This window comes from Bufo gargarizans, chromosome 7, assembly GCF_014858855.1.
Source record: "Bufo gargarizans isolate SCDJY-AF-19 chromosome 7, ASM1485885v1, whole genome shotgun sequence".
Classification (NCBI taxonomy): Eukaryota; Metazoa; Chordata; class Amphibia; order Anura; family Bufonidae; genus Bufo; species Bufo gargarizans.
In genome coordinates this window covers 2557166-2584435 of record NC_058086.1, presented here as the reverse complement: position 1 = coordinate 2584435, position 27270 = coordinate 2557166, and the positions used below count along the sequence as shown (strand labels likewise).

General features: G+C 45.5%; 1 protein-coding gene across 1 annotated transcript in view; it reads right to left on the bottom strand.

The window, feature by feature from the left end:
- PMM1 (phosphomannomutase 1) overlaps positions 1-18164 on the bottom strand; it is a 54641-nt gene extending 36477 nt beyond the window's left edge. Inside the window, exon 1 of the mRNA XM_044302066.1 lies at positions 18041-18164. Coding sequence (XP_044158001.1) covers positions 18041-18121 — 81 coding nt within the window. The 5' untranslated portion in view covers positions 18122-18164. The remainder of the gene's footprint in view (positions 1-18040) is intronic.
- Positions 18165-27270: the final 9106 nt, after the last annotated feature.

The window sequence follows — 27270 nt, the reverse complement described above, 5'->3', positions numbered from 1 at the left end:
CAGGAAGAAGCATACCCTGAGACAATAACTGTGAGTACCGTCCAGAGACCCCAGGAGAAGCCAAATTCCTCCTCAGCAAGTCAGTCCCCAAACAGCAGAAGATAGATAGTGCAGAAGATAAATTCCTGCCACATTACAGAGCAACAAGCAGACGTCCCTTTCCTGCAAAAAGCTCCAGGCACTGTCACGGAAGGTGTACAGGAAACAAGACAATGCAAAAATGAATATATGACTCACTGGATCCAAAACTAAGGAACAAAAGGGAGACCCCTGCATAAGACCTGGCACTCTCCCTGACTCTGCTCAGCCTATGCAAACACCCCAATGGTGGATGATCGCATATCCACGAACCTCGGCTATATAACACCTGAACACCCTACAATAGTGAGGGGACACGACCACCGGCTCCCTACACTAGACACGGAGGGAGTCAGGGTCACCTGGGATCCAGCAAACATAAAATCACAAATGAATGTACACTTATCTTGTAGAAGACTGGGAAATGGATCAGCATGCACACACACTCCAGGAAGTTGTATAAACCGCACACTCGTGCATTATGGGAAGGAATTTAAAGGGAAGCAATCAGTCCAACTACAAGACAGCTGAGAGAGGCTAACGAGATGAGGAACCAAAACAAAGAAGCTCAAGGAGGAGGTTCTGAAAAGCATCTGTCAGAGCTTCTCAGATGTCTGGTTGTGACAGTACCCCTCCCTCTACGAGTGGACTCCGGACACTCAGAGCCCACCTTCTCAGGATGGGACCTATGGAAAGCCCTGATGAGACGAGTGGCCTTAATGTCCGTCACTGGGACCCACATCCTCTCCTCAGGACCATAACCCTCCCAATGAACGAGGTACTGGAGAGAACCGCGGACAACATGAGAATCCACAATCCTAGAGACCTGAAATTCAAGATTACCATCAACCATAATCGGAGGAGAAGGCAAAGGCGAGGGTACAATGGGTTGAACATAAGGTTTTAATAAGGACTTATGAAAAACATTATGGATCTTCCAAGTCTGAGGAAGATCAAGACGGTAGGCAACAGGATTGATGACAGACAGGATTTTGTAAGGCCCAATAAACTTAGGACCCAACTTCCAGGAGGGAACCTTCAATTTGATATTCTTGGTAGACAACCACACCAGATCACCAACATTCAGGTCCGGACCAGGCACATGTCTCTTATCTGCCACACGCTTATATCTCTCACTCATGCTCTTTAGATTATCCTGAATCTTTTGCCAAATCGATGACAAAGATGAGGAGAATCTGTCCTCATCAGGTAAACCAGAAGACCCCTCTCCCGAGAATGTCCCAAACTGCGGATGAAACCCATATGCACCAAAAAATTGTGACTTATCAGAGGACTCCTGACGACGGTTATTTAAAGCAAACTCGGCAAGGGACAAAAAAGAACACCGATCCTCCTGATTCTCCTCCACAAAACAGCGCAGATATGTCTCCAGATTCTGATTGACGTGTTCTGTCTGGCCATTCGAAAGCAGAAGAGAATGACAACCGAACCCCCAAGCGAGAACAGAAAGCTTTCCAGAACCTGGAAACAAACTGCGTGCCCCTATCAGAGACTATGTCTGAAGGAATACCATGCAATTTGACAATGTGATCAATAAATGCCTGCGCCAGTGTCTTAGCATTGGGCAAACCAGGAAAAGGGATAAAATGCACCATTTTGCTAAAACGGTCCACCACCACCAGAATCACAGTCTTCCCCGAGGAACGAGGCAGGTCCGTAATGAAGTCCATGGACAGATGTGTCCAAGGACGGGAAGGAATGGGTAAGGGAAGGAGAGGACCTGATGGCCGTGAATGAGGGACTTTGGCATGAGCGCAAGTTTCGCAGGCTGCCACAAAACCCTCAACCGACTTACGAAGCGCAGGCCACCAGAATCTCCGAGCGATGAGATCCACTGTGGCTCTTCTCCCCGGGTGCCCAGCAAGGACCGTATCGTGGTGTTCCTTAAAAATCTTGTGTCTTAAAGCGAGAGGCACAAACAACCTCCCAGGAGGACAAAGATCAGGAGCCTCTGACTGGGCTGCCTGCACCTCTGCCTCCAATTCAGGAAAAAGAGCAGAGACTACCACACCTTCAGCCAAAATGGGACCCGGGTCTTCAAAATTCCCACCTCCAGGAAAACAACGTGACAGGGCATCTGCCTTCACATTCTTAACCCCAGGGCGGAATGTGACAACAAAATTAAACCTTGAAAAGAACAAAGACCATCTGGCCTGTCTCGGGTTCAGACGCTTGGCTGACTCCAAGTAGGCCAGATTTTTATGGTCAGTAAACATGGTAATAGGGTGTCTGGCTCCCTCTAGCCAATGGCGCCATTCCTCAAAAGCCAACTTGATGGCCAACAATTCCCTATCTCCCACATCGTAATTTCTCTTTGCGGAGGAGAGTTTCTTCGAGAAAAAGGCACACGGTCGCCATTTGGCAGGAGAGGAACCCTGAGACAAGACCGAACCCACACCCACCTCAGAAGCATCAACCTCACCTCTAACTCAAGGGTAGAGAAATATCGGGTTGTACCAAGATGGGAGCGGAAGCAAAACTCTCCTTGATATTAGAAAAGGCCTTACGTGCCTCTACTGACCAGGAAGAAAAATCTACCCCCTTTCTGGTCATATCAGTGAGTGGTTTAACAATAGAGGAATAATTCAAAATAAACTTCCTGTAATAATTGGCAAAGCCCAAAAAACGCATCAGCGCCTTCTGATTCTCAGGAAGCTCCCACTCAAGCACAGCGCGGACCTTCTCGGGGTCCATGCGAAAACCAGAAGCGGAGAGAAGAAACCCCAGAAATTGAATTTCTGGAACTGCAAACACACATTTTTCCAGTTTCGCGTATAATTTATTCTCCCGCAGGATGAGCAAGACCTGACGTAAGTGATCCTTATGAGTTTTGAAATCAGGAGAAAAAATCTAAATGTCATCCAAATACACTAATACAAATTTTCCCATTAAATGATAAAAAATGCTGTTCACGAAATGCTGAAAAACGGCTGGGGCATTCATCAAACTAAAAGGCATAACCAAATTCTCAAAATGGCCCTCAGGGGTATTGAAGGCCGTCTTCCATTCATCTCCTTCTCTGACCCTGACCAGGTTGTATGCCCCTCTTAGATCTAATTTGGAAAAGACTTTAGCCCCAACAATCTGGTTTAACAGGTCCGGGATCAGAGGAAGCGGATAAGGGTCACGAATGGTGATACTGTTCAGCTCCCTGAAATCCAGACAAGGTCTTAAAGAACCATCTTTTTTCTTAACAAAGAAAAAACCAGCGGCAACAGGTGACTTCGAGGGTCGTATGTGTCCTTTTCTCAGACTCTCAGAGATATAAGCACGCATAGCGACCCTTTCAGGTTGGGAAAGATTGTATAAACGAGATTTAGGCAGCTTGGCGCCTGGGATGAGATTTTTTTTTGTATAATTGTCTTTTTATTGAAAAAAAGGTACATTACTAAAAGCATACATGTACAATTTCTCATACGACCGTAAGACAATCAGACATTCCAAATGAGAAAGCAACAAGATTGACAATACCGATACAGCATCAAAATGCAGTCCAAATCAAATCCGGACAAGTAACACCTCATCCTAAGAAAACCCGGAAACCGGGAAAAAGAATCATACATTCTGATATGATATCAAGTAGTATAGTAGAACAGATAAAAGACAAGACAAGACACGAGAGGAAAGACAACAGAAAAGGGGAAGAGGATCTTAGGCTACTTTCACACTAGCGTTCGATCGGATCCGTTCTGAACGGATCCGATCATAATAATGCAGACGGAGGCTCCGTTCAGAACGGATCCGTCTGCATTATTTTGGCATATAAAAGCTAAGTGTGAAAATAGCCTCGGACGGATCCGTCCAGACTTTCAATGTAAAGTCAATGGGGGACGGATCCGCTTGAAGATTGAGCCATATTGTGGCATCTTCAAACGGATCCGTCCCCATTGACTTACATTGTAAGTCTGGACGGATCCGCACGCCTCCGCACGGCCAGGCGGACACCCGAACGCTGCAAGCAGCGTTCAGCTGTCCGCCTGTCCGTGTGGAGGCGAGTGGAGCGGAGGCTGAACGCCGCCAGACTGATGCAGTCTGAGCGGATCCGCATCCATTCAGACTGCATCAGGGCTGGACGGAAGCGTTCGGGTCCGCTCGTGAGCCCCTTCAAACGGAGCTCACGAGCGGACAGCCGAACGCTAGTGTGAAAGTAGCCTTAGTCGCTCATATCCAGGAAAATATCCCAAGGCTGCCAGACAGTAATAAATTTATCTACTGTGTTATTAATAACCGCTGTTAAGTACTCCATCCGCTGTTAAGTACTCCATCCTCCTGACCTATTAAACAGCTCCAATTTAGTAGGTATGTCCCGCCTCTTCCAGAACTTAGCGACAAGGCGTCTTGCCGCCGACAGAAGATGGAGCACCAAAGAAAGCACTGGCTTCTTCAGTGTCATTGGGGGCATGTTCAATAAAAACATATATGGATCCAGTGAGAAGGTAATATTAAAAATCTGTAGTAGAAGGTGTTGAACTTCCTTCCACAATGGAAAAATAGCTGGGCAATCCCAGAAGATGTGGAACAGAGACCCTATACCAGAGTCACACCTCCAGCAATTGCCAGAAACAGTGGGGTTCAAGTGCCTAAGCATCTGAGGAGTATGATACCAAAACATTAATATTTTATATAAATTTTCCCTAAAGGTCACACAAGTGGATGACAATGCGGCCCTACGCCAGATAAGTTGCCATTCACTTGGTGAGATGTCTTTTTCAAGGTATCTCTCCCATTTGGACATGTATGCATGTCGTAAGACCTGGGGTGCTTCCGGAGTAGAGAGGAGGACATAAATATCTGATATAAGCCCCTTAGTAGAGGTCGAGAGTTTACATAGTTTTTCAAACTGTGTTGGAGTAGATACCTTTGTGTTTCGAAACATAGAATTAAGCAGACATTTTATTTGCAAATGCTGCCATCTAGAGGACTGGGATGAGATTAATAGGGCAATCGTACTCCCTGTGCGGGGGCAAATCCTGAACTCCACTCTCAGAGAAGACATCCGAAAATTCTGAGAGAAAAGGTGGTACAGTCTTAGTAGAAACCTCAGAAACAGATGTCGTGAGGCAATTCTCTCTGCAAAAGTCACTCCAACCATTTATTTGCCTCGCTTGCCAATCAATGGTGGGGTTATGTTTAGTGAGCCAGGGTAGCCCCAACACAAGAGGAGTAGGTAATCCGCTAAGGACGAAACATGACACATCCTCAACATGAGCATCACTCACAATTAAACGAATATTGTGAACTATGCCCTTTAATGATTTCTGAGAAAGTGGAGCGGAATCAATAGCAAAAACAGGAATATCCTTTCCCAAAGTACATACCTGGAAACCATGAGTTATCGCAAAATGATTATCAATGAGATTGACAGCTGCTCCACTATCTACAAAAATCTCACAAAAAATGTTCTTGCTCTCTAGCGCCACCCTGGAAGGCAGGAAAAAACGGGAACTACAAGCAAACTGAAAACCTTCAATTTCCGCCTCAACCCTGCCAATAGTAACAGATGGAACATTTTTAAAAGATTTTTTCCTTTTTGTTTCTTTATTATTCCCAGAAAACTGCCTGAATCTCCTAGAGGGACAAACATTTGCCAAATGATTTATACCTCCACAACAAAAACAAACCTTCCCATGCGGGCTGACTCTTCTATTGTCAGAGGCAATCAACCCCAGCTGCATGGGTTCCTGCTCAGAAGGGGCTGACAGCGACTGAGACCCCTGCGCACAGAATGAGACCGCTGCACTGTCCTGGGACTGAGTATGACAGGAAGGAGAGATCTCTCCTCTCTCTCTAAGACGCCTGTCAATACGAACGGCCTGAGACATAGCAGCGTCCAAGGAGATAGGCCTCTCATGAAAGGCAAATGCATCTTTCAATCCCTCTGAAAGACCATGACAAAATTGACTTCGGAGTGCAGCATCATTCCAACCAGTATCAGCTGCCCATCTCCGAAATTCTGAGCAGTATATCTCTGCGGATTGTTTACCCTGGCATAACAGACGTAGTCTAGACTCAGCCAAAGCAACACGATCCGGATCATCATATATCTGACCCAGGGCTAAAAAGAATTCATCCACTGAAAGGAGGGGCCGTGCCCCCTCTGGCAGCGAAAAGGCCCACGACTGAGCGTTACCCCTGAGCAGCGATATAATGATCCCCACCCTCCGTTCCTCATCACCAGAGGAATGGGGAAAAAGGCGAAAATGGAGTTTGCAAGCCTCTCTGAAACGCACAAAATTCTCACTACCCCCGGAGAACGTATCCGGGAGCGAGTTCTCAGGCTCAGAGCAAACTCCATGAGCGTAAGCTGAACCGGTCACTAGAAACTGAGAAAGAGTCTTACGGAGATCAGCCACCTCCAATGAAAGACCCTGGAAGCGTTCAGTCAAAAGTGAAACCGGATCCATGCTTGAGACGGTTTTGGCGGTTTATAATGTCACGGAAGGTGTACAGGAAACAAGACAATGCAAAAATGAATATATCACTCACTGGATCCAAAACTAAGGAACAAAAGGGAGACCCCTGCATAAGACCTGGCACTCTCCCTGACTCTGCAAACACCCCAATGGTGGATGATCGCATATCCACGAACCTCGACTATATAACACCTGAACACCCTACAATAGTGAGGGGACACGACCACCGGCTCAGATGTCTGGTTGTGACAGGCACATGATAGAGCAGAAGATAGATTCCTGCCACACATTGCCAATACCTGCTGGGACTTCAGACTAATGCTGTATCTCACTTGGATGAAAGCTGCATCTAGTAAAGACAAGTTTGAACTTTATTCCAAGTCTGGATCTGCAAGTTCCTCAATAACTCCTACTAGCACCACACTCATTTTATTGCAAGTGAGCCAGGATCCAGGAGTCCAGCCGTACCCAGGTAGGAGAAACCGTTGACACTATACCTACTGCTACCATACAGAGACATTACACCACTCTGGCATTCCTAACCTGGTACGTGAGTTACAACACCTTAAAGGGCCCTGTGTTAGTACCCTGCGCACGCTGCAATTGGCATCACAAACAAGACTATAGACTATCACTTACACCTGACCCAGCCATTTCATATTATTGGCGTCAGAGTGCATACCCCAATCCGGCTCTGTTGCAACTTCAGCCCCAACAAATTTACTAACTATTACGAACAGAAGGAGGCGTGAAAACTACTCGAGTCAGGGGCTACAGTAGTTTTCACCTTAGGCGCACAGACTACCGGAGGTAAACCTAATTTATGACAGCGCAGAGCGGAAACATTGTGCCTGGTTTTAAGATTGGAGTTAAAAGTTGATCTTGGGTGTGGCACCTGTCTGGTTATTACATGTGGACCATGTGTGAAGTATAGATCTGCAGTTATATGCAAACATCAGTACAAAACACACATTTCGTAATAGTGGTTAAATAGTTACTTTAAAACTTGTACGACTGCTTGGTGTCTGTATATATAGTAAACATATGAGTATGTGAGACTGCCTGCAGCAGATAACACCAGGAATAACAAAAACAAAGTAATGAACAGTCCAAAGGTTCACTGTGCGCAAAGGTGAGCAGAGCCGTCCTTGTCACAGAGCCGGTCAGTGTATAGACCAGGGACAAAGGTGAGCAGAGCCGTCCTTGTCACAGAGCTGGTCAGTGTATAGACCAGGGACAAAGGTGAGCGGAGCCGTCCTTGTCACAGAGCCGGTCAGTGTATAGACCAGGGACAAAGGTGAGCAGAGCCGTCCTTGTCACAGAGCCGGTCAGTGTATAGACCAGGGACAAAGGTGAGCAGAGCTGTCCTTGTCACAGAGCCGGTCAGTGTATAGACCAGGGACAAAGGTGAGCAGAGCTGTCCTTGTCACAGAGCCGGTCAGTGTATAGACCAGGGACAAAGGTGAGCAGAGCTGTCCTTGTCACAGAGCCGGTCAGTGTATAGACCAGGGACAAAGGTGAGCAGAGCCGTCCTTGTCACAGAGCCGGTCAGTGTATAGACCAGGGACAAAGGTGAGCAGAGCGGTCCTTGTCAAATAGCCGGTCAGTGTATAGACCTGGGACAAAGGTGAGCAGAGCCGTCCTTGTCACAGAGCTGGTCAGTGTATAGACCAGGGACAAAGGTGAGCAGAGCCGTCCTTGTCACAGAGCCGGTCAGTGTATAGACCAGGGACAAAAGTGAGCAGAGCCGTGCTTGTCAAATAGCCGGTCAGTGTATAGACCAGGGACAAAGGTGAGCAGAGCTGTCCTTGTCAAATAGCTGGTCAGTGTATAGACCAGGGACAAAGGTGAGTGGAGCCGTCCTTGTCACAGAGCCGGTCAGTGTATAGACCAGAGACAAAGGTGAGTGGAGCCGTCCTTGTCACAGAGCCGGTCAGTGTATAGACCAGGGACAAAGGTGAGCAGACCCGTCCTTGTCACAGAGACGGTCAGTGTATAGACCAAAGACAAAGGTGAGCAGAGCCGTCCTTGTCACAGAGCCAGTCAGTGTATAGACCAGGGACAAAGAAGAGCAGAGCCGTCCTTGTCACAGAGCCGGTCAGTGTATAGACCAGGGACAAAAGTGAGCAGAGCCGTGCTTGTCAAATAGCCGGTCAGTGTATAGACCAGGGACAAAGGTGAGCAGAGCTGTCCTTGTCAAATAGCTGGTCAGTGTATAGACCAGGGACAAAGGTGAGTGGAGCCGTCCTTGTCACAGAGCCGGTCAGTGTATAGACCAGGGACAAAGGTGAGTGGAGCCGTCCTTGTCACAGAGCCGGTCAGTGTATAGACCAGGGACAAAGGTGAGCAGACCCGTCCTTGTCACAGAGACGGTCAGTGTATAGACCAAAGACAAAGGTGAGCAGAGCCGTCCTTGTCACAGAGCCAGTCAGTGTATAGACCAGGGACAAAGAAGAGCAGAGCCGTCCTTGTCACAGAGCCGGTCAGTGTATAGACCAGGGACAAAGAAGAGCAGAGCCGTCCTTGTCACAGAGCTGGTCAGTGTATAGACCAGGGACAAAGGTGAGCAGAGGCGTCCTTGTCACAGAGCCGGTCAGTGTATAGACCAGGGAGAAAGGTGAGCAGACCCGTCCTTGTCACAGAGCCGGTCAGTGTATAGACCAGGGACAAAGAAGAGCAGAGCCACCCTTGTCACAGAGCCGGTCAGTGTATAGACCAGGGACAAAGGTGAGCAGACCCGTCCTTGTCACAGAGCCGGTCAGTGTATAGACCAGGGACAAAGAAGAGCAGAGCCGTCCTTGTCACAGAGCCGGTCAGTGTATAGACCAGGGACAAAGAAGAGCAGAGCCACCCTTGTCACAGAGATGGTCAGTGTATAGACCAGGGACAAAGATGAGCAGAGCCGTCCTTGTCACAGAGCCGGTCAGTGTATAGACCAAGGAAAAAGGTGAGCAGAAGCGTCCTTGTCACAGAGCCGGTCAGTGTATAGACCAGGGACAAAGGTGAGCAGACCCGTCCTTGTCACAGAGCCGGTCAGTGTATAGACCAAGGACAAAGGTGAGCGGAGCCGTCCTTGTCACAGAGCCGGTCAGTGTATACACCAAGGACAAAGGTGAGCGGAGCCGTCCTTGTCACAGAGTCGGCCAGTGTATAGACCAGGGACAAAGGTGAGCAGACCCGTCCTTGTCACAGAGCCGGTCAGTGTATAGACCAAGGACAAAGGTGAGCGGAGCCGTCCTTGTCACAGAGCTGGTCAGTGTATAGACCAAGGAAAAAGGTGAGCAGAGCCATCCTTGTCACAGAGCCGGTCAGTGTATAGACCAGGGACAAAGGTGAGCAGAGCTGTCCTTGTCACAGAGCCGGTCAGTGTATAGACCAAGGACAAAGGTGAGCGGAGCCGTCCTTGTCACAGAGCCAGTCAGTGTATAGACCAGGGACAAAGGTGAGCAGAGCCGTCCTTGTCACAGAGCCGGTCAGTGTATAGACCAAGGACAAAGGTGAGCGGAGCCGTCCTTGTCACAGAGCCAGTCAGTGTATAGACCAGGGACAAAGGTGAGCAGAGCCATCCTTGTCACAGAGTCGGTCAGTGTATAGACCAGGGACACCTGTTTTTTTCACCTTTGTGTTTTTGCTGTGTTTTTCTTTTTTGCACCATTAAAGCTTTTTTATGATAACTGGTGCAAATGTGCATCACTAATGATCGAACATGCTTCTGTAGAAAAGAACAGAAGAATGCAGCTAAGCCCTAATATGAATACATGAGTGTATTGACTGGTTAATCCAAATAATGTAACTTTTTTTGGGGAGATGGAATGCTTAAAATAGTATGTCTGATTTGCTTTGATGGAACACGCCTAGCGCTTGTTCTTTTTGGTGTCATGTTTAACAAAAAAAGGTTCTACGAGATGACTTTTTCGCTACCTGTCCCATCATATGTTTCATATTGTTCACTCTCTTTATGCAAATGTCATATGAAGATGGTAACCCATCAGATTGCTTCACCCTTGATGATTAAATAAAGAATAAAAAAATAAAAAAAGAATACATGAGTGTAGGACTCTGAGTGGGGCTCAATTCCTTACTCTTCATGGTATTCCAGGCACAGTGCCATACACCGTATAGTGGCTGTGCTTAGTTTTGAAGCTAAGCCTCATTCACATGAGTGAGATTGAGCCGCAGAAAGGCCATGTGACTGATCGGCATGATGCCACAGGTCGAGGAAGAGGTGGCAACATTGCATGAGTGCCACAGCTGCTTCCGAAAACTGACTGGTGAGGGTGCTAGATGTCAGACCCACATCGATTAATACTTAACCTGAGGACTGTATGCAAACTGATGTAATGGATCTTTTTTTTTTTGGCTGGATCTGTCATAATATTGACATACTTTTGCAGCAGTTTTTGGAACTGAATGAGTTGCTCTAAAAAAAATAAAGCTGACTTTATGAATGAATGAAAATGGGCTGTAAAAGATGCCTTAAAAGGGCTGTCTGAGATCTGGTTGCACTGATATTTAGAGAAAACAGCTTGTTTTAGCTATACTGAAAACTGATGGCTTATTTAATTATTTGAACAACGGGTAGATCAGTGATATACAGACAGACAGCTGTTTTTAAATTGATTTTAATGTATAAAAAGCTAGCATGTGTAATAAAGATAGAGGGAAAGCCCAGCACTGTTCATATTATTTTACAGTCCCCAATGCTAGGGGCAGTCATGCAGAATATCAGCTTGTAATTACACATGAAAGTCTGTGAGCCATAATAGGAAAAGGTCTGATATATAACTGTTACATCTGCTTAATGATGCTGTGAGCTATGCTATCAGTCGCCATGTTTGACTAGGGATTACGCTTATGAGGCAGTGATTTACATGGTTAAACACCCACAATACTAGTTAATGGTAAAAGCAGACAACCACAGGACAAGTGTTTGTAGCTATGTTCTCTTGTGTCATTTCCAAGATGGACTTTCATGATTAAAGGGGTTCTCTCACTTCAGTAAGTAGCATTTATCATGTAGAGAAAGTTATTACAAGCCACTTACTAATGTATTGCTATTATCCATATTGCTCAATGCTTCCTTTGCTGGCTGGATTCATTTTTCCATCACATTATACACTGCTCGTTTCCATGGTTACAGACCACCCTGCAATCAAGCAGTGGTGGTCGTGTTTGCACACTATTGGAAAAAGCGTCAGCCTCTCTGGTGGCCGGGACCATGGGAGCGCACATAGGCTAGTGCTTTTTCCTATATTGTGCAAGCACAACCACCACTGATGGATTGCAGGGTGGCCTGTAACCACGGAAACGAGCAGTGTATAATGTGATGGAAAAATGAATCCACTACATGAGAAATGCCACTTACTGAAGTGAGACAACCCCTTTAAGAAATATATTACCCACCATAAAACTACTTAGGGATTTAATTCTCAGTTTTCTACACTTTTCAGCCATTCCTGAGACGATGATGTTATTTGTTGTCTGCTATAGCAGAAGTGATGATTGTTAAATGGGTTTTCTGACCCCTGAAATGCACCCCCATGTGCCTTGGCACCTCACGCACAAAGTACTTACCTCGCTCCCCAGCACCCACGCTGCTCCTGGTCCCTGCATGGCTGCCGCTGCTTCTCCCCATGTGCGGATAAAAACATCCAGTGTCGGATGGAGCAGCCTCCCTAGTGTCACCCGTCGCTGCCTGCCATTGGCTGCCCCCTTCCTCCGACACCGGATATTTTTATCCGGGCACGGGGAGAAGCAGCGGCAACCGTGCAGGGATCAGGAGAGGTGCGGGTGACAGGGAGCGAGGTAAATACATTGTGTGTAAGAGGCCCAGGCATATGGGGGAGCATTTCAGGGGTCGGATAACCCCTTTAATGCTAACTATTGCCTTTAGCTACGGCTATGGGGGCACTGTGAATACAACTGTTATGAGGGTACTTTGGCCACCATATGAGTTGTCCTGATACAGAACATCATAAAGCACACACCAGCTAAAACAGGACTCGTACTCAAGAAGAGTTGGCCAATCAGTTATTAACATGGGCGTCCCTCTCCCTTTTCAAGAAAAGTTCTGTAGCAGCTGAGATGTGTATTATAAGGAATAACAGGCATCCTCCCTACAACTCATTAAGAATATGATCAACTATGCCAGGCATGCTCAACCTGCGGCCCTCCAGCCGTTGTAAAACTACAACTCCCACAATGCCCTGCTGTAGACTGATAGCTGTAGGCTGTTCAGGCACGTTGGGAGTTGTAGTTTTGCAACAGCTGGAGGGCCGCAGGTTGAGCATGCCTGAACTATGCGGTATGAGATCTGGAGAAATATTCCTAGGATGTTGAGTAGTAGAGATAGGGCAGCAGCCGGTGTCCCATTATGAATCCCATCATCTTTTGGTCTTGTGTAGGCATCTAATAACAAAATTGGATGGAACCAGTGCTAAAAAGTACCCCCCCCCCCCCATGTCCTAGCACTAAATAAATATTTTACCACCTGCTGGATGGATATTACATGATGTCTCCTCTGATGTAGACATTCTCTTTCCTCTTTTCTACTTAGCCATGACTTTTTGGACGGTCAAAGAGGGACACTTATGTGTTACTATGTGAAATGTCTACTCTTCCTGCATATTTATATATTTTAATAGCTTTTTTTTTTTTATACCATAGCGCAAATATTATCTGAATATAAAGATTTCTAAAATCAAAATTACATCAAATAAGGAAATAACATGCACGGTGGGCTTTAATATACAGTGGATATAAAAAGTCTACACACCCCTGTTAAAATGTCAGGTTTCTGTGCTGTAAATGTGACCTATAAATGGTACCACTCAATTGAAAAACAAACTGAAATCTTTTAGGTGGAGGGAAGAAAAACAAAAATAATACGGTTGCATAAGTATGCACACCCTCTTATAACTGGGGATATAGCTGTGTTCAGAATTAAGCAATCACAATCAAAATCATGTTAAATAGGAGTCAGCATACACCTGCCATCATTTAAAGTGCCTCTGATTAATAAAGTGCGGCTGCTCTAGTTGGTCTTTTCTGAAATGTTCTTAGTTGCATCCCACAGCAAAAGCCATGGTTCACAGAGAGCTTCCAAAGCATCAGAGGGATCTCATTGTTAGAAGGTATCAGTCACGAGAAGGGTACAAAAAAATTTCCAAGGCATTAGATATACCATACCATGGAACACAGTGATGACAGTTATCATCAAGTGGAGAAAATATGGCACAACAGTGACATTACCAAGAACTGGACGTCCCTCCAAAATTGATGAAAGACGAGAAGAAACTGGTCTGGGAGGCTACCAAGAGGCCTACAGCAACATTAAAGGAGCTACAGGAATATCTGGCAAGTACTGGCTGAGTGGTACATGTGACAACAATCTCCTGTATTCTTCATATGTCTGAGCTATGGGGTAGAGTGGCAAGATGAAAGCCTTTTCTTACAAAGAAAAACATCCAGGCCAGGCCACATTTTGCAAAAACACATCTGAAGTCTCCCAAAAGCATGTGCGAAAATGTGTTATGGTCTGATGAAACCAAGGTTGAACTTTTTGGCCATAAATCCAAAAGATATATTTGGTGCAAAAACGACACTGCACATCACCAAAAGAACACCATACCCACAGTGAAGCATGGTGGTGGCAGCATCATGCTTTGGGGCTGTTTTTCTTCAGCTGGAACTGGGGCCTTAGTTAAGATAGAGGGGATTATGAACAGTTCCAAATACCAGTCAATATTGGTACAAAACCTTCAGGCGTCTGCTAGAAAGCTGAAGGGGAACTTCATCTTTCAGCATGACAATGACCCAAAGCATATATCCAAATCAACGAAGGAATGGATTCACCAGAAGAAGATTAAAGTTTTGGAATGGCCCAGCCAGAGCCCAGACCTGAATCAGATTGAAAATCTGTGGGGTGATCTGAAGAGGGCTGTGCACAGGAGACGCCGTCGCAATCTGACAGATTTTGAGTGTTTTTGCAAAGAAGAGTGGGAAAATCTTGGTAAGTCAAAATGTGCCATGCTGATAGGCTCATGCCCCAAAAGACTGAGTGCTGTAATTAAATCAAAAGGTGCTTCAACAAAGTATTAGTTTAAGGGTGTGCACACTTATCCAGCCATATTATTTTATTTTTATATTTTTTCTTCCCTCCACCTAAAAGATTTCCGTTTGTTTTTTAATTGAGTTGTACAGTTTGTAGGTCACATTAAAGGTGGAAAAAGTTCTGAAATGATTTATCTTTGTCTAATTTTTTACATCACAGAAACCTGACATTTTAACAGGGGTGTGTAGACTTTTTATATCCACTGTAGGCAGGGCTTTTTTTCCCTGGCCACACCCCTACCCACCCCTAGGACATCCCCCTAAAACCGCCCCTTTAGAGAACAGGGATGCAAGTAAAATTTGGGGGGTCACGCGCTGCAGGACGGTATTGCACACCGAAGTGACTGAACTCATGCCCGCGCAGCCCACAAGTAGAAGAACAATTACAAGAGGGGTGGGGAATAGCCAAATAAAAAAATATTTTGAACCAAAAGGTGTGCTTTTGGTGGGTTTTGAACTAATGGTGGTCTGTGGATGGCACTGTTATGGGGGCTCTGTGGATGGCACTGTTATGGGGGCTCTGTGGATGGCACTGTTATGGGGGCTCTGTGGATGGCACTGTTATGGGGGCTCTGTGGATGGCACTGTTATGGGGGCTCTGTGGATGGCACTGTTGTGGGGATCTGTGGATGACACTGTTGTGGGGATCTGTGGATGACACTGTTGTGGGGGGATCTGTGGGTGACACATATATAGCACCTTATGCTATATATGTGTCATCCATAGATCCCCCCATAACAGTGTCCGTCCCTGTGAGGTAATGATCCCCAATACAAGGTCTGGGGGCCGGCATCTGGTGTTGTAATGGAAGCGGGGCCCAGTGCAGTCACTGTATTCTATTACAACGGGCCCCGCTCACTGAAATATTGAGGCATTAATGTAGGCAATAAGCATTTTAAACAAGAGAAATCCTCTGCGATCCTCTCCCTCTCTGTACTCACAAACTCCCGTAGCAGGCAGGCCGGGCGGCAGCGCAACTCACTGACGTCACGCGCCTGCTCCTCAAACTTTATGAATGAAGCAGGCGGAGCAGGCGCGTGACGTCAGTGAGTTACGCTGCCGTCCGGCCTGCCTGCTACTGAGTTTGTGAGTACAGAAAGGATCGCATAGGATTTCTCTTGTTCACATATCTTAACTTAGTACTGGGTTAGTTTGCAGCGGCGGGTGGACGCCCATGGAAGGGGGGGCAAGTTCGAGAAAATAGGTGGTGGAACGTCGTTCCAGGGCGTTCCGCCAGAAATAAAGGCCTGACTGTAGATACGAACCAGGGATGAACATTCTGGATCAATATTGTAAATGTAATATTGCAAAACTATACCTCAGATCAAAAAGAGGGACATTTAAGGAGCAAAGAGGGACTTGGGTCAAAAAGAGTGACTGTCCCTCCAAAAGAGGGACACGTGGGAGCTATGCATGCCGAATTCTGCCAGCCACATCTCATCGTTGCAGAGTTTTCCACAGAAGCATCTTGGGTTCCTTACGTTTCTATCATCCTCCCCAGCTTGGTGTCCCAACAGTGTTATCCTGCTCCTACTCCCAATACTGTGTCCACTGTGCTCCTCCATGCACGCAATTAATATACTGCAGAGATAATAGTGCCATACAGATAGTCCCCCCCCCAATAGTAATATAAAAGTCCCACCCTAATTATTAATTCTCTTCTAGAGTGCCCTCATTAGTAATATCCTCTACAAAGCCCCCAATAATCGTTATGCTTCCCAAGAGTGTCCTGTTAGTAGCAGTGTACTCTATAGTGTGCCCAATAATAATGCCCAATATAGTGCACCCAGTAGTAATAAGGCTAATTTGTAGTGACCCTAGTATTAATAAGAGCCCCAGTAATATTAAGACCAATGGGATTAAGATTCCTCTATAGTGACCCAGTAGTTATGCCCCCCTATATTGACCCAGTCATTATAATGCCCCCTGTAGTGCCACAGTAGGCATAATGCTCTCCTTTAGTGTCCCCTTAGTTAAAATGTCCCTTTATAATGCCCAGTAGTTAAAATGTCCCCAGTAGCTGTAATGCTGCTTATAGTGCCCCCAGTAGTTAAAAAGCCCCACTGCTATTCCCACAATAGGTAGAATGGCCCACTGTAGTGCCCCAGTAGTTAAAATACCCCTGACCCCTATAGCGTCCCAGTGAAAAACAACGTAACAAAATCAAATAAGCACCTCACTGCGGCTCCCCACTACCCCCTCCGATGGCAGCAAACAAGCCTATTCCGGCCTGAATTCCCACACAGGCGGTCGTGATGACATCACCGTGCAGCCTATGCCGCTCATGCTTCCTCTAATAGGCTTCACATCTAGTGACCTGTGGCCTTTTAGAGTGAACAGCGGGGTGTCTTGAGGACGGTGATACAGCTGAATGCACTGCCATGGTCATGATGTTCAGGACAATGGGCAAAACATCTGGGGCTAGTGACATCACTGCTGCTATGGATAAGTATTAAAGGGGTAGTCTCATTTCCTATATTGATAGGATAGGTTATTGGTATCAGATCGGCGGGGGTCCAACTCAGTGCGAGCAATGTTCATATGAGCACTACATTCTCTTCACTTTTTACCTGCTCACTACCGACATTGCAGCGCCGCGCAGGTGTAATTGCAGTTCATCCGTCCCTTTTCACTTCAGTGGGAAGGAGCAGATAGAGTATAACTGCAGTTACCCCTGCTTGCCACTGTAATGTCGATGGCGAGCAGGTAAACAGTGAAGAGCAGGCAGCGAGCACTGCATTCTCTTCATACAGCTGATCTGAGCATAGGACATCAATATATGAGATGGGATTACCTCTTTAAACGTTTCAGGATTCTAACAATAAGCTTCAGGGCTGATGGACAATTTAAAAAGGAGAATAAATGGTGCAGGAATTTTTTTTTAACTTGCCTAGCGAGTCAAGGTAAATAAATGAAATCAAGTATACCATTTTGATCAATTTGGCACCGACGGTCAAGAAGAAAAAGGACTTTTGGCTTCACAATATCAGGCCTCATTCAGATGGGTATGAAGGCACAGTTTTTGTATTAAAGCCACAAGTCCAGTCGACAGGAGGTCTAATAAGCCAAGCTAACAGGTTCGTAGATGGCTATACTGTTGTTAATTGAAATTGATCAGTCTAGCTGGGACTTGCAGCCGGTACATCAGAGTTTGGGAAATGCATTTCCCTGCACATAAAGCACATAACGATGCTTAGAGAATAACTTAGCATTTTGAGTCTGTCTCCTTGTTAATATAATTCACAAGTACAGTTCTTCATCTTCAGATGATAACTCTGTAAAACGTTCATTAGAAATGTGAATAAGATGCTGAAAACATATTACATGTGTGCAGAGGATTTCATTACAATGTGTTACGTCTTTCTAACGTATACTTTTATGTATGTTATAGTAATATCTATCTGTTCAACACATACCTCTCGTGCAGGGGTTAAAGTCCCATCCACATCAAAAAGACACAGAATGTCTCTCTGCTTTTGGCTCCTTGTACTTGCCATTGCCTCTCCATCTGTTGAAGCCCTCTGCTGTGCAATGAATGGAAATAGGAAGGGTGTGTTGGAGGCTGGTTCAGGAGGATGGGAGGTGTGGTGTCCTGGACGGCCAATTATAGGGCAGCCTCATAGTCAGATGGTAGTGGTAAACAAGATCCTGATCACGTAGCTCGGACTTCTTCCTATAGCATGTTAGAATAATACCAAAGCCAAGTAGGTCAAAGGTCCCCGAGCAGAGAGGACTGTGACTTTTCACCTACTGTAGGCAAAAACATCAGCCAAACAGGACAGATTGTCTTTACCGATCGCACAGTGGCACAGAAAGAATACACAGTGTGCTGCTGAGCAATAGCCTCAATAACCTTGCACAGAACACATACCTAGCTAAAACATCTGTAAATCTATAGTATAATATAAATATTATATAAAATTTTCTTTTTTTATAGTATAATATATATATATTCCTGTGCAAATGCAGGTTGGAAATATGCTGCAAAGTAAGAATTCTTTCAAAAATAGATGTAGATGTTTATTTTTAGCAATTAACAAGATGCAAGGTGAATGAACAAAAGAGAAATCTAAATCAAATGAATATTTGGTGGCACCACCCTGTGCCTTTAAAACAGCATCGGTTCTTCTAGATACATTTGAAAACAGTTTTGAAAGAACTGGGCAGGGAGGTTGTTCCAGATATCTTGGAGACCTAACCACAGATCTTCTGTGGATGTAGGCTTATTCAAATGTATTTAACGCATTTATTCTGCAGCACTTCACGGACATTAGCATCACTCTGTCCCCATTGAGACTCACAATCTAAGTTCTCTATCAGTTAGTCTTTGGAGTGTGAGAGGAAACCCACACAAACATGGTGAGAACATACAAACTCAATGCAGATGTCCTTTTGCAGATGTTGAGATCAGGGCTCTTCATATATCAGTTCTTCTTTAGGCCTCTTGCACATGGCCATGGTGCGGCCGTTCCGTGCATTGGGGACCGCAATTTGTGGTCCGCAATGCACAGGCCCCATCCGTGTGGCAGCCGCGACGGATCCAGATCCATTCAACTTGAATGGGTCCATGATCTGTCCGGATCGTAAAAAAAAACAGAACAAGTTCTATTTTTTTGCGGTGCGTAGGCATTGACAGAAACACCACGGCAGCACTCCATAGTGCCTCTGTTCCGCTCCGCAGCTCCGGATCACGGGTCACGGCTGGCAGTGGTCGTGTACATGAGGCCTTACGCTGAAGATAATTTTTTATGACATGTCTGTATGTTTGGAGTCGTTACCCTGCTGCAGATTAACATTCGAGCCGATCAGACACCTCCCTAATGGTATTTCATGATGGTTATGTATTTGCCTGTAATTCTAAGCATTGAGGACACCATTAATCTTGACCAAATCCAAATTTGCCAAAAATGCTTCCCCAAACTTGCAAGAACCTCCGCCATACTTCACTGTGGCCTGCAGACACTCATTATGTACTGCAGAGGTGTAGCTAGGCTCTCCAGCACCCAGGGCAAGGATTCAGCATTGCGCCCCCCACCCAAGGCCCCCCCCCTGCACTTGACACTCAGATTTACATAACGGAGGATATGATTATGGTGATAGAGCAAAAAGAATAATCACATAAGGAAGGGATGGTCCCTGTGAAATCCCCAGGGGGTGCAGTAATGGCTATCCCAATGTATAACAGGGTAATCTTGTGCCTGTCACAGTACTAATGACCACGTTGTGCCTTCTTTACAGAAGAAATGCCCACATTGTGCCTTCTTTACAGAAGAAATGCCCACATTGTGCCCTCTCACTGGAATTTTGCCCACACTATGTCCCCTCACAATATCTTTTCCCACCTTTGTGCCCCTTCACAGTAGTTATGTCCTCCTTGTGCCCCCTCATTGCTGTTATGCCCTCCTTGTGCCCCCTCTCTGTGGTTATATCCTTATTGTGTCTCCCTTGGGCCAAATAACCATCTGTTTCCATAATGATCGGCACATACCGCATCTCCAGCAGTGGCAGCACGACACGCTCCCGCACACACATGGCACCGCTGGCTGTGCAGGAGGCTGGTTCCCGGGCTTTCACGGCCTGCGGGGGAGCGTCAGTGATCCGCTAAAAGGTGAAGCAGGGAGCAGACAGCTATGATCTGAAGCTCGATTTGCTGAAGCCTAGTCATAACGTACTGTGTGGCGGGAACCCTCTCTGTGCCATAGAAAGAGAAACTGGATGTACTACCATCATGCAAGTCAATGAAATGTTTCGCAGCACCAGAAGAATAAATGACAAATGTTCTGAGATGCGTGTTTTAATTTTTCTGGTCGCACACCCAATATATCTCAAATCGCATATGAAGCAATGAATGGCATAAACATGCAAATTAGTTCATCTGAAACTATTAATGCTTTGTCTTGTAAAACTTCCTCGTTTAGATGTATATTTGCATACATTACAGCGGCCTCCTCCACAGGAAGAAATCCCTTTCGGAATAGCCACACCTTATTACACTGTACATACACACATTATTCACAACCCGTTTGCTGTCTTTCTGGTGTTCTGTGCATGAGATACTGCAGATAGAAATCAATCCATCCACTCAGCCTCAGAGAACCAATACCAGCAATGGTGGGAGGAAAGCAATTTTTGTGCACCTTGGGGGGACCTTGAAATACAGGTGTAAGGCTAATTTCATATCTGCGTCTTGGATTTCCGCTTCTGAGATCCGTAATAGGATCTCAAAAGGGGTCCAAAACGGATCAGTTTTGCCCTAATGCATTCTGAATGGAAAAGGAACCGCTCAGAATGCATCAGTTTGCTTCCGTTCCATCAGCATTGCATTTTGGAGGTGGACACCAAAACGTTGCTTAACAGGATGTGTGACACAAATGTACTCGTTTTCTTTCTGGGAGGGAACTCCCAGACTAACCCCCTCCTGCGTCAAACAGTACAATGCCATACATAAAAGTGTAGTTGAATTAGAGTTCTACCTACCATATGTGGAGTCATTATTAAGCAGTGAAAAGACCACAGAAATGCCAAGAATCACTATAGCCCTTCCCTTGTTGGCCTGTTGCACCACAATATGGGGGTGATTTTTAATGTCTATTACAGCTGAATATTGGATTTTAGATTATTTCCAGTGTCAGAGCGGCAGGCAGATAAGGGGACGGAAACACTTGCAGACAGCAACTTTAAATCCTGTTCAACTGCATACTGAAAATCATCCAACACTTCCACCATAGATTTCAGAGGGTAAAAAGTGGGTTTAGTAGCCTTGGGTTTATCTCTAGAAGTGACTGTTGGAGTAACTTCCTCATTTTCAACACTTACAGTAGATGCAAATCCTGTAGGGAACATAATGCAACCTGCTCATTAAACATCAAACCTGTGAAAATACAGGGTGTACTCCTCTTTCAGTACAGGGGAGGCAGGAGCACCGCCAGTATTCTCAGTGGTATCATCCAAAAATGGCGTTTGACTGTTAGCAGTCCTCTGATATGTCCTCAATGTCCGATAGCTGCGGGTCCCACCTCTGGGACCCGCAGCTATCTTTAGAACTGAGCCCTATCTTTAGAACTGAGAAGTGAAGGAGAGTGTACAGCAGAACTTTTCATAGTCCAGCAGATCCCTCTGATATTTATTCTTTTTTATTTGTGTAATTGATGTCTCTAACATAGCAATATTTCCTTTAACCCTCTCTTAGGCCTCATGCACATGAACGTGTGGCAGCCGTTCCATGCATTGGGGATGTCGGGGTTCTAGTTGAAGTTTTCTTTATGAGCGCTCGGAGAGCTGACACAAGCACACTGCTGAATACAATTCTCTCTCTGATTTATTTCACACAAGCATACATTTTCATAACACTACAGATACAGTAAGCATAGATAAATCAGGCACACCACCAAAGGGGTCGAAAGCGAAACTAATGATTTGATTGGTTATTTATAAAAGGCAATACTTCCGCACCATATTAACAGAATTCTAGTAATTAAGAAGTGTCTGCAGCATCTTATCTCAAAGTTAGTATTCATTAGCAGTGCATCCTGAACTCAGAAGGAACATAACTCTCTCTTGTATGTCTAATTATGATAAGGGGGAAGGCGTGGCCAACTGCCGATGTGAGCGCACGTATCTGAGCGCTGCTACGACTCCCGTACAGAATCCTTATCCATCCTAAGCCACATTGCCACATAGCCGAGTTATGGGTCCCAGCAAAGCTCAAGCGGCCGCGGACTGGTTCAAAGAATATGCCAGGCAGGAGGTCCAACATGGCGCCGTGAACACCGTGACCCTATGTGCCTCTGTGACCCGCGGCCAAGCTGCAATGCAGGTGGAATCTTCTGGCCCAGAGGAGCCTATCCTCACCCCGAAAGAAGCCCATGACCAACTCCTGGCAGCTATCTCTTTATGCCAAACCTCCCTTACCGGGAAAATAGATGAGGTGAGGGTAGATCTGGGCCTACTGAGGCACGATGTTCAGCAGCTGAGGGGGAGAGTTAACCAAACGGAAGATCGGGTGTCTGCCTTAGAAGATATTACCCGTCCCATGCCTACTAAACTACAAGATGTGGAGAGGGCTGTACAGCTCTGGAAACAGAAGTGCGATGATCTGGAGAATAGATCCAGACGGAATAATTTCAGAATACTGGGCTTACCGGAGAGGGCGGAAGGCCTAGATCCTGCAGCATTTATAGAAAAATGGCTTAAAATTGTGTTCCCAGATGCCGCTTTCTCTGCAGCTTATGCGGTGGAGAGGGCCCACCGAGTGCCTGCCAGACCACCGCCCCCGGGAGCACCACCGAGACCTCTCCTGGCACGTATGTTAAATTGGAGGGACAGAGATCTAATACTCAGCCAAGCCAGAAACAAACATGGCATCACATATGAGAATTCTAACATCTCGCTCTTTCCGGATTTCTCCTCAGAGCTTTAGAAAAAAGGAGCCACCTTTCTATCCATGAAAAGGCGTTTATGGGAGCTGGACCTGCAGTACTCCATAGCATATCTTGCCCGCCTACAAGTTGTGGATGGCGGGAAAACAATCTTCTTCACAGATCCCAAGGAAGCAGATAAGTGGCTATCCAGAAGACTGGGACATAGACCCCCCCCGCTGACTAATATAGGATCCCTGAACCCCTCCTGTTTCTAATACTCTTGAGACCACCAAGGAAAGGAATCAAAACACTCACTTGTTTCTTTATGATGAGGACCTTTGGTATTGTATAGATGACTAATATAGGATCCCTGAACCCCTCCTGTTTCTAATACTCTTGAGACCGCCAAGGAAAGGAATCAAAACACTCACTTGTTTCTTTATGATGAGGACCTTTGGTATTGTATAATGTCTCCTGCCTCAGACCAGTCGTTGTTATTACCCGTGCTCATTTACATGGGCCCTTTTATTCCCTTCTCCAGCATAACCTTTGGTCCGCTTACTATTTTTGCTGATTGTTTAATATGAGGTAATGGGACACTAAGCAGTTACCTGCATCTGTATAACACCTTAATACACTATGCAGGTCCCCAACCTTAAGGCCACGCAATATATTGGCGACCTGTTTAACCAGAATGTTCACAAATGGTTTTGTTTGTTTCAGGTTATGTTGTTTTTTTGGGGGGATATGGCATTATAGCTTTCTAGGGAGACTGTGGAAACTGTGGGATACACAAAAAGAGGCAGTGATACAGATGTCGATAAATGTGTTCGAAGGGAATACTCCTAACCAGGATCCCCACATACAAAAATGGCCGCCATGAAAGTAATGTCCTGGAATGTGAGAGGCTTGGGAGGCCATAGAAAGAGAATAGCGGTGTTTTCCCATATTCGTAGACATAATCCACATATCCTTGGTTTACAAGAGACGCACCTAACAACTGATACGGGAGGTAGACTCAAAAAGCCTTGGACTCAATGGTGTGTAAACGCATATGGGAACTCATATTCAAGAGGGGTTGCACTGTTAGTACATCAGTTAGATGGGAATTGCAGCAACTTGTTACAGACCCAGAAGGGAAATATATATTTGTATTTGCGTATATTAACGACACCCCATATGTAGTGATTAATATATATATAACCCACCGCCAGCTGGTGGCCACCTGACTGTCTAGGGAGGGTGGACAGGGACTGGTGGTCCCCCCCCCCCCCATTTTTTTCCCTCTTCCCCCCCTTTTTAAGCCCCTGGGGAGGGGGGGGTCTGCCCCCTTGTGATTTAAGGGTTTAAGGGGTATAGGAAGGGGTTAATGGCTGTTCCCGGGATAAGGAGGAGACGGGGCTAGCGGTTTACTTAAGCCCGGTTCCCGCCTTCCTCTTCCTCTTTGAGCGGAAGCGTGGTGCCCCACCCTCCCTCCCTTTTGGCTAGCAGCGGTATAGTTGATATTTGGTTGTTTTTGGTGTTACCTTGGTCGTTCCATTTTATGGGAATGTTACTACCCGGTTATTATATTAAGTCACAGCTGGCGGCAGTTTGAGACAACGGAGAGGTATCGGAGGAAATGAGCGGAACTGCCTGCTGGGAGTTCAGCGGCTGGCAGATCGCACGGTTCAAAGGTTTTATGGTTGCCGTTAAAATTATCAGCTGTGGCCGATTACCACCCAACAAAATAAAAGTGTTGAAAGGAAGAACGGTGTCTGTGTCATTATGTAAAGTAGTTGGTGGTGTTTGTTAATGGGCCAGAAATAGGGTGGTTATTTACTCCCTCCCTTTCCCCTGGGTTATCCCTAGTTGTACCAACAGTCTAATATTGCAGTGCTGGCGGGTTTCGTAGCCCAATAACACTAGAATGATCTGTATGGGAGATTTTAACATGGTAATGAACAATGAACTGGACAGGTATCATAATGCATCAGGCAGACGTAGCCCGCAAACCACATGTACTGCACTTTCTAGAATGGAGACTGAGATGGGCTGGCTAGATATGTGGAGGGAGAGGAACCCTCTGGAAGAGGTATACTCATGTTTTACCCCATCTAGAAGTGCATTGACCAGGATTGACTATATCCTGGGTAATACTCTTATCTTTACTGACTTAGAGGATATATGTTATGACCCGCGTGGAGTTTCTGACCATGCCCCAGTGTTGGCATCGGTGATACTGACTGATGGCCTTACAAGAGGCCATAAGTTATGCATTCATCCATTCTGGTTGAAACTTATGACCAACAATGATAGAGTACCGGACCAACTTAAAATGTTTTTTGAATGCACGATGGGATCCCCAATGAATCCCTAATCTGGGAGACGCTTAAAGCTTATCTAAGAGGGCGCCTTAAATCCTCTATATCGTATATTAAAAGAGACACCCAGAGGAAGGAAGAAGAACTACATGACAAATGTAAGGAAGCAGAGAGGGCTTTTACCAGTAACCCCACAGACAGCAATAGGCAGGAATGGATGTGTTTGGGTAGTCTATATATGATGCACCTAAAAGAAAAAAGTGATCAAAAACTGTTCTTTCTTAAGCAACAAGCATTTGAAGTAGGTAACCAGGCGGGTAAGCTATTAGCCCATGTGGTCCGTGTTAACAACGCGGCATCGCCGATACTTTGCATACAGAACGCAGGGGGCATGGTTTTAGAAACACTATCTGCGATACAAAAAAGATTTCAGGAGTTTTACCAGGATCTATACAGATCTGAGGCACATTACACGGCTCAATAAATGAAAACCTACATGCATGAGGTGGCGTGCCCGCGGTTAAGTGTTCAGGATAGGGAACTCTTAGAAGAGGATATTACGCTAGAAGAAATACAGCAGGCCATTCGGGAGTTTAAACCAGGGAAAGCACCAGGCCCAGACGGCATCCCTATAAAGGTCTATATTAAATATATAGGTATACTAGGGCCCCAATTGGAAAAAATGTTCAAGACAGCCCTACAACAAGATTGCTTGCTGGAATCGCTATATGATAAAAGCCCTTTAGAGTGCGGCTCTTACAGGCCGATATCATTACTGAACCTAGATTATAAAATTCTCACTAAAGTCCTATCCAATAGACTGAATAGAGTTATGACAACCATAGTGCATAAAGATCAGACTGGCTTCATTACCAGTCGATCGACATCCAACAATATCAGAAGGGCGCAAGTAGTATCGCAAATCTGGGTGGCTAAGAATGAAAAATGGGCCCCTGCTTCATTTGACACGGCCAAAGCATTCGACTCAGTTGAGTGGCCATACCTATTTGAAGTACTACACTGCTTTGGTTTTGGACCAGTGTTCATAAAATGGATTCACATGACCTATAAGAAGCTCTGGGCAAACATTCTCGTGAATGGCTCTTAGAACAGTTTGCACTGAATAGAGGAACATGACAGGGCTGCCCCTTTTATTTGCAGTAGCTATAGAACACTTAGCACTTAGGATACGCCAAGATGCGATATACAGAGGAGTTGCCATGGGTGGGAGAGGACAGAGTGGGATTATACATACGCTGATGACTTGATTCTATTTATGAAAGATGTAGAGACCACTCTCCCATGGGCAATAGAACTAATAGAATATTTTGGCCACTATTCGGGTTTACATATAAATTGGACCAAATCAGCGTTAATGCCCCTTTGGACACATGACTGGCCACATACATATTGTAATCTCCCAGTAGTAGACCAGTTTAAATATTTAGGTATCGTCATCACAAGAGATTCCTCCAAATCATTTACAATGAATATAGCACCTCTAGAGGTGTTATTTGCAGAAAAATGTTGTGCATGGAAAACCCTTTCCTTATCAAATATGGGACGAGTAAATCTCATTAAAATGGTTCTATTACCTAAGTGCCTGTACCTACTGGAACATGCTAGCACACCTATACTTAGGAGCTTCTTTGATCGTTTACATTCTATGATGGAAACCTTCATTTGGGGGAAGGCTAGGCGGAAATTAGAAATTCATACCTTGCAGAGAACTAAAATATAGGGAGGAGCCCTTTAACTGATTTCTTCTTATATTTTTTAGCAGGTCAACTTCGGTACCCAATACACTGGGTGTCGCAATCCCCATTGCCTGGTGCGGAACACTATCTGCAGGAATACTTACAATTACACTCTTTATGGCCGATACTGGAAAGCATACAAATATTTACAAGGAAGGCTTTACCCCTGCATAGACTGGGGCATCAGGTATGGAAGGGGGCGAAGCTACAATCCTATAATGATTTT